The sequence below is a fragment of the Panthera uncia genome (assembly GCF_023721935.1).
Source record: "Panthera uncia isolate 11264 chromosome B3 unlocalized genomic scaffold, Puncia_PCG_1.0 HiC_scaffold_1, whole genome shotgun sequence".
Lineage (NCBI taxonomy): Eukaryota > Metazoa > Chordata > Mammalia > Carnivora > Felidae > Panthera > Panthera uncia.
Genome location: NW_026057582.1, coordinates 75,521,981 through 75,537,457, shown reverse-complemented (window position 1 = coordinate 75,537,457; position 15,477 = coordinate 75,521,981). Strand labels below are relative to the sequence as shown.

The window sequence follows — 15,477 nt, the reverse complement described above, 5'->3', positions numbered from 1 at the left end:
ACCTTAAATCCTATCCAGTGTCAAAGTCAGGAGCAACCCTGAATCAGTGAATTAAAGGTGAGAGACTGGTGTTCTCTTTAATTTACCTGTGTTGTTACTAACCTTGGCTGCCATATTTAATACCATCTGAAACTTTAGCTTTTTCTCTTTTTTTTTCTAACAGTTTCTTTTTTTCCCTTTATCATAAATATCTTTCCTAATTTCCCTCTTTTCTTATTTCCCTCCACATTTAAAATCTTCATTCTTTCTCTTTTCTCTCTGCTTTATTTTTTTCTGCATCCTAGATTGTTTCAAGACTTCAAGAAAATAAACTGAGTGCTGAGTATAGGCTTGAAGATTAAATGCTATCTGACCCCTACCAAGAAATATGCTACAGGGCCTTAGGTGCCTTCTCATGGGGAGACTATTAGTCATGGCTACTGTAAGTTTTCAAATGAAAAACTTCCCCTTGCGTCTTTTAAAACAATTGGAAAAGAAGACCAACAAATGAGAGAATAAAAAATAGTACAGATCACTTACCTAAAGGCATTGCCTTACTATAGCCTGGGGTTGTTACTCTAACTTCTCATAGTATGGGCTATATCTACATGCATAATGATGGTTACTATTAAAAGTTACTTTCATATTATATAATTCAAGGTATTTTCCACATATTGTGTATCTCTTTTTATTCAATTATAATTCCCAAAGGACCAGATCAATATCTGTGTTCTTAGGATAGCCATCTGCTATCCATCTGCTCTTGCTGATACCAGCTACCATCTACCTTTGTCTATAGCACATTTCCCTTCCCACGCCTCAACTGACCACATATTTATTTTAGTATTCACTTGACATGTGTTGTATAATACATTAGATTTGTATTTGTATGTGTACAATTCATGTTTTTTTCCCAACTGTTTTCTTTGACTTACAGGAGTTAGCAAAAGAATAAATAAGTATCAAGGAAAATGGTTAACAAAAGCTGCAAGAAGTATTTGGGATTTTAATTGACCTTTGAGGACAATAAAATTTAGAGAGACGGGGTTGCGTCGCTGGCTCAGTTGGTAGAGCATGCGACTCTTGATCTCGGGGTCATGTGTTCGAGCCCCACACTGGGTATAGAGATTACTTTCAATTTTTTTTAACGTTTATTTATTTTTGAGACAGAGAGAGACAGAGCATGAACGGGGGAGGGTCAGAGAGAGAGGGAGACACAGAATCTGAAACAGGCGCCAGGCTCTGAGCTGTAAGCACAGAGCCCTACGCGGGGCTCGAACTCACCGAACGCGAGATCATGACCTGAGCCGAAGTCGGCCACTTAACTGACTGAGTCACCCAGGCGCCCCTACTTTAAAAAAATCTTTTAGAGAGACCAAAGGATGGAATTCCTAGAAACATTATATTAAGTTTTTTACCATTGTAGCGACTAGTTACATAACCACCAAAATACAAAGAATCAGTATACAAATTTAATAGCAATGAATAATCACTTTCCCAGGTATAATTTCCTATTGTACTAGTCAAATAATCTTTAATTGAGTACACATTCTATGTAATATTTAATTATTGTTAGTTTGCTATAGAATAATGGACATTATGGATGAATGTCTCTAGTTAGCTTTGATTTTAACCAAGAAAAAAATCACTGTTTTGAGTTTTGCTTTCTTTTACTTGATTGTTTTCCCTAGGATTTTTCTTTTTGGAATAAGAATCAAGAGACATAAGTTTTGGTCCCCAGATTGCCACTTGTGCGAATCTTGGAAACTCTGTTTACTTTGCTGGGTCTCATGTTTTTCATCTGAATGATGACCAATTGGACAAAATAGACTTTATATAGTTCCATGAGAATTTTCATCTCATTATCCTGGGGACATGTGCTTTTCCTCATCAAGGCCTTAGGACTTTTTCAATAATTACTGAGTTTCCTGACTCCCTCTCCAGTGCCTTTATCACTTCCCCATGCACATCCATCCTGTCAGTCCTTTTCTGAGCTGGAGCTGTCTTTTCCTCCCTGGATGAGCAGCATAAGTACCCCCTACTCTAGGCCCCAGTTTTCTGGGAATAGAAAGTGTGCACCTTGAGACTGTAGACTGTTAGTTCAAGAGGTAACAGTATAATCACTACATGTGGATGAGAATAGAGATTCATGCTAGTGGTGGAGACCCAGAATGGGGGGCAGGACACAGTGATAGTCTCCATGTGTTTTTGCAGTCTGGGATGACTGAGGGCATCAGTTAGATGCTCCTTTGTGTGAGAAAGTCTGGAATTGTAGTTGTAAAAATGAAGGATGTCATTATACCGTTCTACTGTACCTCATCAATTCCTAAAATAATCAACCTTATTACTGTTTTTGGAAATTACTCTCTATTACAGGATATGATCGAGGTAGGTATCTGAACACAGAGACAAATAGAACACTGTTGTCTGCTCACCATCCACTTCACATATAAATATTATACATATTAAAGGACTGAATCTCCAGTGTCACATTTTGTATTTTATGGTTTAAGATCAAGAAGAAAGATCCTCTGTTCTTCTTAAAATGTGATTTATTAATGTTTGACGTTCTTATTTTATAATCCTAAATCAAAAGTACAAAATACAAATTGCCTTGAAGATAAAATATCTGAATAGATTTCACAGTAAGCAGGAAAATACCACACAACAACAGGTTACCTGCAGGTGGTACTAAGCACTTTAAAGGGTGTGGGTGGGGATGTCAGTGGACGTAAAGGTTGACACCAAAGGGAGGATGAGACACTGATGAATTAAAATGTACAATCCTAGCTATTCCAAGTGCTGATCTTTAATACCTTCATATGGATGGGTAGGGAAAAGCTGTTTGCAAAAATATGTTATACCCTTGGTGGCCACTTTAGGCATGCACCTTAGCAGAATCTGGTGAAATCTTTCAAATACACATTTATTAGGTTTGGAAAAAGCCTTGCATCCTAGTGGCATGACATTTTTATTGAATGTTGAGGCCAGTTTAGGGCTTTGTAGTTATGAAAAATTGCATGGGAACTAGAGGCACCCAGGATAGTGAACATAATAAAATGTGATGGAAAACACTTGTTCCATTTTTAGAGTCCACCTAACAAGTGTTTTACTAGTGGGCTGTTCAATTTCACATACCCCAGTCAGTGTCTTTATTCAATCTTAATCTACAGCCAGTCTTAATTTAGTCTCAACTCATATATTAGTCACTCTCTCACTCAAGGTGACAATTGATTTGTTAATCATGCTTTCCTCTCATCCTACTTTTTATCAGAAAATTGTGGGAGCACTCTGGGAAGAGGAGTAGATTATGAGGACATACATAAAAGCAAGATGGACTATGTTAGAAGTGAGAAATAGTCAAAGTCAATATCAGAAGTGATTTAAATAAAAAAAATTTTAATGTTTTTTATTTATTTCTGAGGGTGGGGGGAACGGGCAGAGAGAGAGACACAGAATCAGGAGTATACTCCAGGCTCCAAGCTGTCAGTACAGAGACTGATGTGGGACTTGAACTCACGAACCATGAGATCATGACTGGAGCTGAAGTTGGATGCTCAAAGGACTGAGCCACTCAGGCGCCCCTCAAAAGTGATTTAAACAGATGATGAATGTCATGGTACTCATCTGTCCATGTTCATGGCTAATCTGTTCACTTGAGAACAGAATGTTGCAGTAAGAGTATTGGTGATAGTTTAAAATTATGTCTTAACTCACACATGTGATGGTAGTGTGTTGATTTTTGTTTTTTTATATTTGAGGAAGTAGATAACTATATCCTTTTCATTCATAAGAATATTGAAACATTAGTAATTCTATGACCTATTATCTCCATAATCACATTTTTCTCCTCATTTTCTTAGTTCTTATTTCATTGGCAGCCCAGTTGGCTGGATCAATGGATGGAGGGAATCACTCGGTTGTGTCTGAGTTTGTGTTTCTGGGACTCACTCATTCATGGGAGATCCAGCTTCTCCTCCTGGTGTTCTCCTCTGTGCTCTATGTGGCAAGCATGACCGGAAACATCCTCATTGTGTTCTCTGTGACCGTTGATCCTCACTTGCATTCCCCCATGTACTTCCTACTGGCCAATCTCTCTTTCATTGACTTGGGAGCCTGCTCTGCCACGTCACCCAAGATGATTTATGACCTTTTCAGAAAGCACAAAGTCATCTCCTTTGGAGGCTGCATCGCCCAGATCTTCTTCATCCACGTCATTGGTGGTGTGGAGATGGTGCTGCTCATCGCCATGGCCTTTGACAGATATGTTGCCATCTGCAAGCCTCTCCACTACTTGACCATCATGAGCCCACGAATGTGCATTTTGTTTCTGGCTGCTGCCTGGGCCCTTGGTGTCAGTCACTCACTGTTCCAACTAGCATTCATTGTTAATTTACCCTTCTGCGGTCCTAATGTATTGGACAGCTTTTACTGTGACCTTCCTCGGCTCCTCAGACTGGCCTGTACAGATACGTATAGATTGCAGTTCATGGTCACTGTTAACAGTGGGTTTATCTGTGTGGGTTCCTTCTTCATACTCCTCGTCTCCTACATCATCATCCTGTTTTCTGTTTGGAAACATTCCTCAGGTGGTTCATCCAAAGCCGTTTCCACCCTGTCAGCTCACATCACTGTGGTCCTTTTGTTTTTCAGTCCAACCATGTTTGTCTATACATGGCCACATCCCAATTCCCAGATGGACAAATTTCTTGCCATTTTTGATGCAGTCATCACTCCTTTTCTGAATCCAGTCATCTACACGTTCAGGAATAAGGAGATGAAAGCAGCAATCAAAAGAGTATGCAGACAGCTAGTGATTTACAGGAAGATCTCATAAGTGATATATGACTTCTCACTAATCATGGGATAGCCTTTTGTTTCTATCTTTGATATTTTGGATTCAGAAAACTTGGGACATCAAATATTGATATGAGTGTTATCACAGCTGTGACATAATTCTTACATGATGAATCTATTTAATCCTTATGAAGAGTGAGCCATGGAAACAGTATATCTCGCTATCTATGGAAGTCCCATTTAATTTATTTCAGCAATGTTATATAGTTTCTGGTGAACAGGTCTTGCATATCTTTCTTGAGATTTGTTCCTAATTATTTTAATTTTTGGTGCTGTTTTAAATGGCATTTTTGTTTAGTTTATAATTGTTTATTGCTAATTATAGAAATATAATAGATATTTTGTTTATTGAAATTGTATTTTGAAAACTTGCAAAATCGTTCACTTCCTCTTGGTTTTTTACAGAGTAAGTAGGATCTTCCTCATAGATGGTCATTTTTTCAGTGCATAAACACATTTTACTTCTTTTATTCTAGTATGGATAATTTTATTCATTTCTGTTGCCTTATTGTACTTGCCAGGTCAAATAGTGTAGTGCTGAATATACAAGTGGTTAGGGTGAACATCTTTGACTTGTTTTTATTCTTATAAGAAAAGCTTTCATTTTTTTGTTAAGTATGATGCTAGGTATAGCTTGTATTTAATACAAGCTTTTTATCAGGCTGAGGAAATTCCTTTCTATTTAGTTTTTAAAATCAGCAGTGGATGTTGGGTTATGAAACAGTGCTTTATCTAGTTTAGTATCAGGATAATGGTGGCCTTTTAGAATATATTTCCTTGTTTTAAATTTACTGAAGAAGTTTTGTAGAAATGTTGTAGTTTCTTTCTTAAATCTTTGGTAAAATTTACCAGAGAAGTAATTTTAGCCTGCAGTTTTCTCTAGGAGAAAGTTTTCAACTATAAATTCAATTCTTGGTAGTCTGTGTCTTTAGAGAAATGTGCATATTAATCTATGTTGTCATCATTATTGGAAAAGCTGTTCCTAATATTCTCTCGTTATGGAATATCTGCAAGGGGCGCCTGGGTGGCTCAGTTGGTTGAGCATCAGATTCGTGATTTTGGCTCAGATCGTGATCTCATGGTCATGGGATCAAGTCCCGCATTGGGCTCTGTGCTGGGTGTGGAGCCTGCTTGGGATTCTGTCTCTCTCTCCCTCCCTCTCTCCCTTTTCCTCTTCCCCTCTCCTGAGCTTGCACATGCTCTTCTTTCTCTCAAAATAATAATAAGAAAAGAAATATATCTATGACTTTCAGTATATTCCTCTCTTTCATTGTCTATTGGTAGTTTGTACCTTTTAAAAAGATATTGTCAGCATTCCAGAGATTTTTCAGCTTATTTTTATTAAGGTAAAATTAATATATAACATTATATATGTTTCTGGTGTACAGTGTTATAATTTGACATCGGTATACATGACAAAGTGATTACCAACAAAAGTCTAGTTATTGTTCATTAGTATACGATTAACCATTTCACCCCCCACCCCCCATATTCTTCCCCTTTGGTGAGCATCAATCTCTTCACTATATCTATGAGTTTGGGTTTGTATTGTTTTTGTTTGTTTGTTTTACTTTTTTGTTTTTGGATTCCACAGATCAGTAAAATCATACAGTATTTGTCTCTGACTTATTTCACTTAGCATAATAGCCTTGAAGTCCATATATGTTGTTGTAAATGGCAAGATTTCATTTTTCTTTGTGGCTGAGTAGTTTTATCTTGTTTATATATACCACATCTTTTTTATCCATTGGATAAAGTATCCATGGATACTTAAGCTGCTTCCTTATATTGTCTGTTGAAAATAGTGCTGCAGTGCACATAGTGGTACATATATCTTTTTGAATTAGTGTTTTAATATTCTTTGAATGAATTCCCAGAAGTGGTATAGCTGTATCATATGGTAGATGTAAATTTTTTGAGGAATCTCTACTATTTTCCATGGTGGACACACCAATTTACATTTCCACCAACAGTGTATGAAGTTTCCTTTTTATCTGTGTTCTCTCCAACCCTTACTTCTTGTCTTTTGCTTATAGCCATTTTAACAAGCGTGAAGTGATGTCTCATTGTGGTTTTGATTTGCACTTCTCTAATATTTAGTGATATACAAATATCTATTCACGTGCCTTTTGGTAGTATGTATGTCTTTCTTGGAAAAGTGTGTACTTAGATCCTCTGTCCATTTAAAAAATCTGTTTGATTTATTGTTATTGAGTTGTGTGAATTCTGTACGTATTTTGGATATTAACCTGTTACTAGATATGTGATTTGCAAATATATTCTCCACTTCATTAGGTTGTCTTTTCATTTTTATGATGGTTTCCTTTGCTATGCAGAAGCTTTTTAGTTTGATGTATGCCCATTTGTTTATTTTCACTTTTGTTTCTCTTGCCTTTGGAGTCAGATTCATAAACATTGCTAAGACCAATGTCAAGCCTGACTATATTTTCTTCTAGGAATTTTGTGGTTTCAGGTCTTATGTTCAAATCTTTAACCTATTTGGAGTTGATTTTTATGTATGGTGTAAGACAGTGGTTTACTTTAATTCTTTTGCATGTGGCTGTTCAGTTTTCCTACCGCCATTTATTGAAGAGACTGTCCTTTCTCCATTGTATGTTCTTGGCTCCTTTGTGATACATTAATTGTCTGTATATGTGTGGGTTTTTTTCCGGGTGCTCAATTCTGTTCCATTGATCTGTGTGTCTCTTTTTATGCCAATACCATATTGTTTTGATTACTATTTTGTTTGATTGTTTTGTTTTTTGAGAGAGAGAGAGTGTGAGCGGGGGAGAGGAACAGAGGGAGAGAAAGAATCTTAAGCAGTCTCCTGTTCTTGAGAAGGTCACTATGTCTCCTGTTTATGAAGAAGAGGTCCCGTGGTGCCCTATTGAGAGGTACCCCCTGTTCCTCAGTGCTTAGTACTTCTGAGAATGTCTCCAGTGTGTGCTGTGTGTACTCTGCAGCTTTGTTCTGGCCACTTCAGGTCTGTTGTCTGCAGAGGCTCTCTTTACTTCTTGTGTGTAGTGTGTGGTCCCTCGACTAAATGTGCCACATTTTAAGTAGGTCTCCTCTGGTCTGTTTGTGAAATGATATCTGTCCACAACACCATTAGAGCTGAGGCCCTGAAAAATTCCCAAGTTGGGAGATGCAGTGTTAGTAGGGGTTTTGGCTGGTCTTCTGGAGGAGTGGCCTCCTGAGCTGAGATTAAGGCAAGTGTCACTGAGAGGGACACTTCCACTAGATTGGGTGGGTGGGGTGGGGGAATGGCAGGACTTGGTGTAAGCAAGTTAGGTAGCATGTTTCAGCACTGTGCTCATTCCTGCAGGTGGTCCTGTGCTTATGCTGAGGGGTAGGAGAGGGAAATGATACTTGCCAGTTCCTTTATTTCTAGAGGGGTCTCTCTGTGAATGCTGCCTCTTTGGGATGTGCTCTGAGACAGGTGGATAACCTCCTCACTGTGTGCCCCAGGCATTCTTCATATCACTATTTTCATGCTGTATATCAGCATCTTGAATTTTCTCCTAGAAGGGTACATTGTCCTCTGAGCTCTATCCCAGCCCTACCCACTGACCTTTAAAACTCAAAGCTTTAAGCCCTGCTGGTTGCAAGAACTCATGAAATTCAGCCCCTGTGGCTTTCCAAGCTGATTACTATGGGGATTTATTTTCCCCCTGTGCTTCCTTATGGGCTAGTCTGTCTCTTGCCCTTCTGCAGCACCCATGATCTGTTTATCTCTCAAGCCATGTCTCTGCATTTCCTACCTTGTATTATGTGGCTTCTTCTCTACCTTGAGTTGTGGAGTTTGTTCTGCCAGTCTTCAGGTCAGTTTTTGGGCTATTTAGGATGCTTTGATAGTTATCTAGTTGTATTTGTGGCATGAGATGAGCCTAAGGTCCTCCTACTCTGCTGCCATCTTCCCTGACCCTTTTCTCCTTTCTTTAGGTAGAAACCATAGTCATTCATCTGATACCTTTCTAATATAGGTATTTAGTTCCATTAATTACCTTTTAAACACTTCCTTAACTACATATATAAATTTATATAGATCTTGTTTTCTTTTGATTCAGCTCAAAATATTTCTTAATTTTATTTGTAATTTCTTTAACAACTTAAATTTCTTTAACACACAGGTTATAATTCCCAGGGGAAAAGTTCCAGATATAATTATGTTATTGATTCTAGTTGATTCTCATTGTAATCAGTAACCTACTTTGTATGATTTGAATGCTTTTAAATCTATGGAGACTTGTCCTATGGCCCATAACACAGCCAGATCCTGTCTCACCTTATGCTGAGGACTGAACAACCTGCAGAGCCTGGTCCTTTGGGACTGCTCAGAACATAGAAAAGGTGAGGCCATTCAGTTACAGCTGGTGCTGATGCTCTTTGAGATTGTAAATGAGCACAGAACTGAGGTTTTTCTTCTAGGAAGAAAGGAAAGAAACAAAGGGGGCCCAATCCCCAGAAATTCAGAGTGCTATTTGTGGAGCCAATTTCTATCTCACTTATATCAAATGGTAAAAAATGAAAAAGCTCAGTTTTCTGGCTCCACTAGCAAAAAAGGAAAGGGGTGGATGTGCTGTTATAGCTGGAATTGTTCTGTGAGATTGGGAAAAAGCACAGAACTGATGCTTTCCTCCAGTCCTAACATATGCTATAATGGATTGGTCTCTCTCTTGCTTCACTTTGAGCACTGCTGACTAGTGAAGGTCTCTCCCAGTCAAAATCAGTCCATACAGACTGGGAGAGAAAGTGGATTCTCTAAATGAAGAAAACAAAGCAAACCTACAAGGAACATGAAGAATCATGAAATATGACACAGTCCAATGAGGACAAAAAATCTCCAGTAACCAATCCAAAAGAAATGGAGATCTGTAGATTGCCTAACAAATTCAAAACAATCATTTAATGAAGCTCATTAGGGAGAGAACAGGATAGACAACTAAATGAAATCAGGAAAGCACTGCATTAATAAAATGCAAATATTAGCATGGAAGTAGATATGAATTGAAAAAACAAAAATACTGGAGCTTAAGTATATGATAACTGAAAAAAGCATGGATGGGGTTCAAAAGTAGAATAGATCAAACAGAAGAAAGTATCAGTGACCTGTAGACAAGTCATTTGGACTTACTGAGTCAGAGGAGCAAAAAGAAAAAAAGAAGGAAAAAGAGTAAAGAAAGCTTAGGGGACTATGGGACTCCATCAAGTGAACTAATATATACATTATGGGAGCTAACCAAAGAGGAAAAGGAGGAGAAAGATGAGAGGAGTAAAGAGAGGGAGAGAGAGAAAGAGACAAAAAGCTTATTTAAAGAAATATTGTCTGAAAACTTCTTAAATCTAGGGAAGGAAATGGATATCCACAATCATGAGACTCAAAGTCGAATAGGTTGAAATTAAAAACATTTACAATGAGATGCACTATAACCACATTGTCAAAAGTCAAAGACAAAGAGAATTTTTAAAGCAGCAAGAAAAAAATGACTCATTTTATACAATGGAGCCACCATATGACTGTCAGTGAATTTTTCAGCTAAAACCTTGCAGGGAAGGGGTTGTTCGTGGTGGAATATATTCAAAATGCTGAAAGAAAAAAAATACAAACAAGAATGCTATACCTAGCAAATCTCACCTGTAGAAATGAAGGGGAGAGAAGGGTTTCCCCAAAGCTTGAATTCATCTCCACCAGTTCTGCCTTATAAAAAATGCTATAAAGGTACTTCTTCAGACTGAAACAAAAGGGTATTAATTCATGATTTCTTGTCAGTCTTTTGGCTAAGATCAAGTGTAGGATGCTAATTCATGAGATAAAAAAAGTATGGAACTCACTGGTAAAGGTAGATATATACTAAAATACAGAATATACCCATACTATAGTGGTGGTGTGTAAAGTATAATGGTGGTATATAAATCACTTTCAACCCTTTCATAAAAGTAAAAAGACAAAAATAATAAAAATAAGTACAATAATGGATACACAAAAGATGTAAATTGTCAAATCACTATCATAAAATATGTATGGGATGGGTAGGGGCAACCAGAAACTATGGAAGGGGTAATGAGAAGAGTTATTGTCAATGAATACAAAGTTTCAGCTTGGGATCACGAAAAAATTCTCAAAATGGATAGTGGGGAGTGTTGTACCACAGTGTGAATGTGCTTGATGCCATTGAATTGTACACTTCAAAATGGCAGGTAAATTTATTTTTTTTTGTATATTTTACCACAATAAATGTTACGTATACACCAAAAAAAAAGTGTAGAAGTTTTGTATGTAATCAAATTTGTTATCAGCTTAAAATGGACTATAAGATGTGTTATATAAGTCTTTTTGTAAACACAAAACCCACAGCAGATACACAAAATATAAAGAGAAAGGAATCAAAGCATAACACTACAAAAAAGCTATCAAATAATGAAGACAGTGAGTAGAAAGAAAGAAACAAAGGAAATACAAAACAGAAAAGCGGTAGTAATAAGTTCTCATCTATAGTTTTTTTAAATGTAAATGGATTAAAACCTCCAATAAAAAGATATAGAATAACTGAATGTATAAAAAACATGATCCAAGTAAATTCTGCCTACAAGAGACTAGTTTTAAGGACACACATAGGCTGAAATTGAAAGGATGGAGAAAGATATTTCACATTAATGATAATGAAAAGAACACAGGAATGCTTATTATTTCAGATTAAATAGACTTAAAAATTGTCAAAGGAGACAAAAATGGTCATTATATTATGGTGAAAGAGTCAATTCATTAATAGGATATAACAGTTGTAAATATATATGCACCCAACATCAGATCACCTACAAGCATAAAGGATATATTGAGAGAGATAAAGTGAGAAATATACAGCAATACAATAAAAGTCAGGGACTTCAGTACCTTCTCCTGAGCAATGTGTAGATCATTCAGTTCTAAATAAATAAGAAGGCAGTGAATTTGAATAACAGTATAGACCACAGGGATCTCACAGGTACAGAAATTCCCATACAACTGCAGCACAGTACACATTGTTCTCAAATGTACACATAACTTTCTCCAGGACAGATCATATGTTAAACCCCCAAACTAGTCAACAAATTTTTTTTAAGATTTTGTTTTTAAGTAATCTCTACACCCAGTGTGGGGCTTGAATCCACAACCCTGAGACCGAAAGTTGCATGCTCCACTGCCTGAGTCAGCCAGGTGCCCCACATGTCATTAAATTTTAATAAGATTGAAACAATTTCAAGCATCTTTTTTTCTTTTTAAGTTTGAGAAAGAGGGTCGGGGAGGGGCAGAGAGAGGAGAAAGAGAATCCCAAGCAAGTTCTGTGCTGTGAGCGCAGAGCCCAATGTGGGGCATGAACCGTGAGATCATGAGCTGAGTTGCAGCCAAGAGTCAGACACTTAACTGAATGAGCCACCCAGGTGCCCCTCAAGTATCCTATCTGACCACAATAGTATGAAACTATAATAACAGAAGGAAAATTTGGAAATTCACAAATCTGTGGAAATTAAGCAACACCCTAGGAAACAGCCAATGGATGAAAGAAGTAATCAAAAGGGAAGCAAAAAATTATCATAAGGAAAATAATAAATTGAGACAGAAAGAATAAAACACAAGATACCCAAACTTATGGGATGCACATAAGCAGTTCCAAGAGGAAAGTTTATAATGATAAATGTCCATGTTAAGAAAAAAGAAAGATCTCAAAATCACAACCTAAATTTACATATTGAGGAACTAGAAAAGGAACAAACCCAGCCCAAATTAGCATAAGGAAGGAAATAATAAAGGATTAGAGTAGAAATAAATACAGAGTAGAAAAACAAAAAAACAATAGAGAAGATCAATGGAATGAAGAGCTGGTTTTTGAGGAGATAAACAAAATGGACAAAACTTTTGCTAGAGTATTAAGAAAAAAAAACACAAGTAAAATTACAAATGAAAGAGGACACAAAAAATGATACCACAAAAATACAAAGAATGACAGTGGTTCCTATCAAAAATGATATGCCCACAAATTGGATGACCTGGAAGAAATAGACAAATTTCTAGAAACGTGATCTACCAACACTGTATCAAAAAGAAATACAAAATCTGGATATACTAATAATGAGAAAGGAGATTGAATCAATAATCAAAAACTTTCCAACAACAAAATCCCAGGTTAAGATGGCTTCACTGGTTAATTCTACCAAACATTTTAAGAAAAATTAATAGTCCTTTTCAAACTATTTTAAAAAGTTGAAGACTAGTGAATACTCTGAATTTATTCTACTAGGACAGCATTACTCTGATACCAAAGCTAGACCATGACATTACAAGAAAAGAAAATTATAGGCCAATATTCCTTACGAATATACATGTAAAAACCCTCAGCAAAATGCTAGTCTACAAAATTCACCAGCACATTAAAAAATTATATACCATAATCAAGTGGGATTTATTTCTGGGATTCAAGGATGGTTCAATCTATGCATATCAATAAATGTGACATATATTACCAGAATGAAGGATAAAAATCATATGATCATCTCAATAGATACTGAAAAAGCATTTGACAAAATATCCTTTCATAATAAAGGTGATAAATTAGGCATGGAAGGAATATAACTTAATATAATAAAGGCCATATATGACAAAACCACACGTAATACAATACTCAATAATGAAAAGCTGAAAGTTTTTCCTCTAAAATCAGGAATAAGACAACGGATGCTGTCTTGCCACTTTTATTTGACATAGTTAAGCCAGAGCAATTAAACAAGAAAAACAAAGTGCATCCAAATCGGAAAAGAAAAAGTAAAACTGTCTCCATTTGCAGATGACATGACATGATATGAGAAAGCTCTAAAGACTCCACCAAAAAAAACCCATTAGAAGTAATAAATGAATTCAATAAAGTTGCAGGATACAAAATTAACATACCCAAATCACTTCCATTTCTATACACTAACAAGTATTTAAATAAGAAATTAAACTGTTTGCAATAGCATCAAACAATATGAGGTACTCAGGAATAAATCTAACCAAGGAGAGGAAAGATCTGTCCATTGAAAACTATTAAGTCAATGATGAAAGAAACTGAAGACACAAATGAAATGGAAAGATATCACATGTTCATAGACTGGAAAAATTAATATTGTTAAAATATCTATATTCCCTAAAGTGATCTGTACACTCAATGCAATCCTGCCAAAATTCCAATGGCATTTTTCACAGAAATGGAAAAAAAAACCTCTAAAATTTGCGTGGAACCACAAAAGATCCTGAATAGCCAAAGCATACTTGAGCAAGGAGAACAAAGCTGGAGGCATCACATTGCCTGATTTCAAACTATATTACACATCTATAGTAATCAAAACAGTATGGTATTGGCATAAAAACAGGAAAATGGACCAACTGAATAGAGAGCCCAGAAATAAAAGCATAGATATATGGTCAACTAATCTTTGACAAAGCCACCAAGAATACACAATAAGTAAAGGACTCTTTAATAAATGGTGTTGGAAAATTTGGGTATCACATGCAGAAGAATGAGATCCTTGTTTCACACCTTATCCCCCCCCCCCCAAAAAAAACATGCAAAATTGATTAAAGACTTAAAGCATAAACTGTGAAATTAGGACAAGTGCTAAAAGAAAAGATACGGAAAAGCTTCTTGACAGTGGTCTAGGCATGTTTTTGAAAAATTTGATACCAACAGCAAAAGCAATAAAGACAAAAATAGACAAATGGGATTGTATCAAACTAAAAAGCTTCTGCACAGTGAAGAAAGCAATCAGCAGTTTATAGAGACAACTCATGGAATGGGGCAAAAATACTTGCAAACTATAAGTCTGACAAGGGGTTAATATCCATCCAAATATGTAAGAAACACCTACAATTCAACAGGTGGGAAATAAATAACTTGATTAAAAAATGAACAAATGTCTTAAACAGATGGTCGATATCACTAATCATCTGTGAAATGCAAATGAAAACCACAATGATGTATCACTTCACACTTATTAGAATTGCTAATACAAAAAAGGCAAAAAGACAACAAGTGTTTTTAAGAATGTAGACAAAAGGGTACTCTTGTATGTTGTTGGTAGGAATGTAAATTGCTATAGCCATCATGGAAAACAGTATGGAAGTTCTTTAAAAATTAAAAATAGAACTATAAGTATCTTGAAGAGATAACAGCATTCCCCTGTTTATTGCAGCATTATTCACAGTAGCCAAGATATGGAAACTTGTGACGGATGAGTAGGTAACAAAAATGTGACACAAACAGAGAATGGAATATTATGACAACATGGATGAACCAGGAAGTTATTATGTTAAGTGAAATAAGCCAGACACAGAAAGACAGAAATGCTATATGATCTCACTTATATGTGGAATCTAAAACTTTGAACCAATAGAAGAAGAACCAACAGTTTCCAAGATACAGGGAATAGGAGAAATGGGCAGATGTTGGTCAAATGGAGCAAAGTTCAAGTTATTTAGGGTGAATAAGTCTTGGAGTTCTAATATACAGCAAGTTGACTGTAGTTAATGATCTTGTACTATATAAATGAAATTTACTAACAGGGTGAGTATAACTTCAGTGTTCTCTTCACACACACGCATACACATATACAAAGGTAACTGAGGTGATA

The 15,477-nt window shown here is 36.3% G+C and overlaps 1 protein-coding gene across 1 annotated transcript; it reads left to right on the top strand.

The window, feature by feature from the left end:
- Positions 1-3,808: 3,808 nt before the first annotated feature.
- On the top strand, positions 3,809-4,816 carry LOC125909770 (olfactory receptor 4F3/4F16/4F29). The gene has a single exon (XM_049613234.1). The coding sequence runs from the start codon at positions 3,878-3,880 to the stop codon at positions 4,814-4,816; it is 939 nt and encodes a 312-aa protein (XP_049469191.1). The 5' UTR covers positions 3,809-3,877.
- Positions 4,817-15,477: the final 10,661 nt, after the last annotated feature.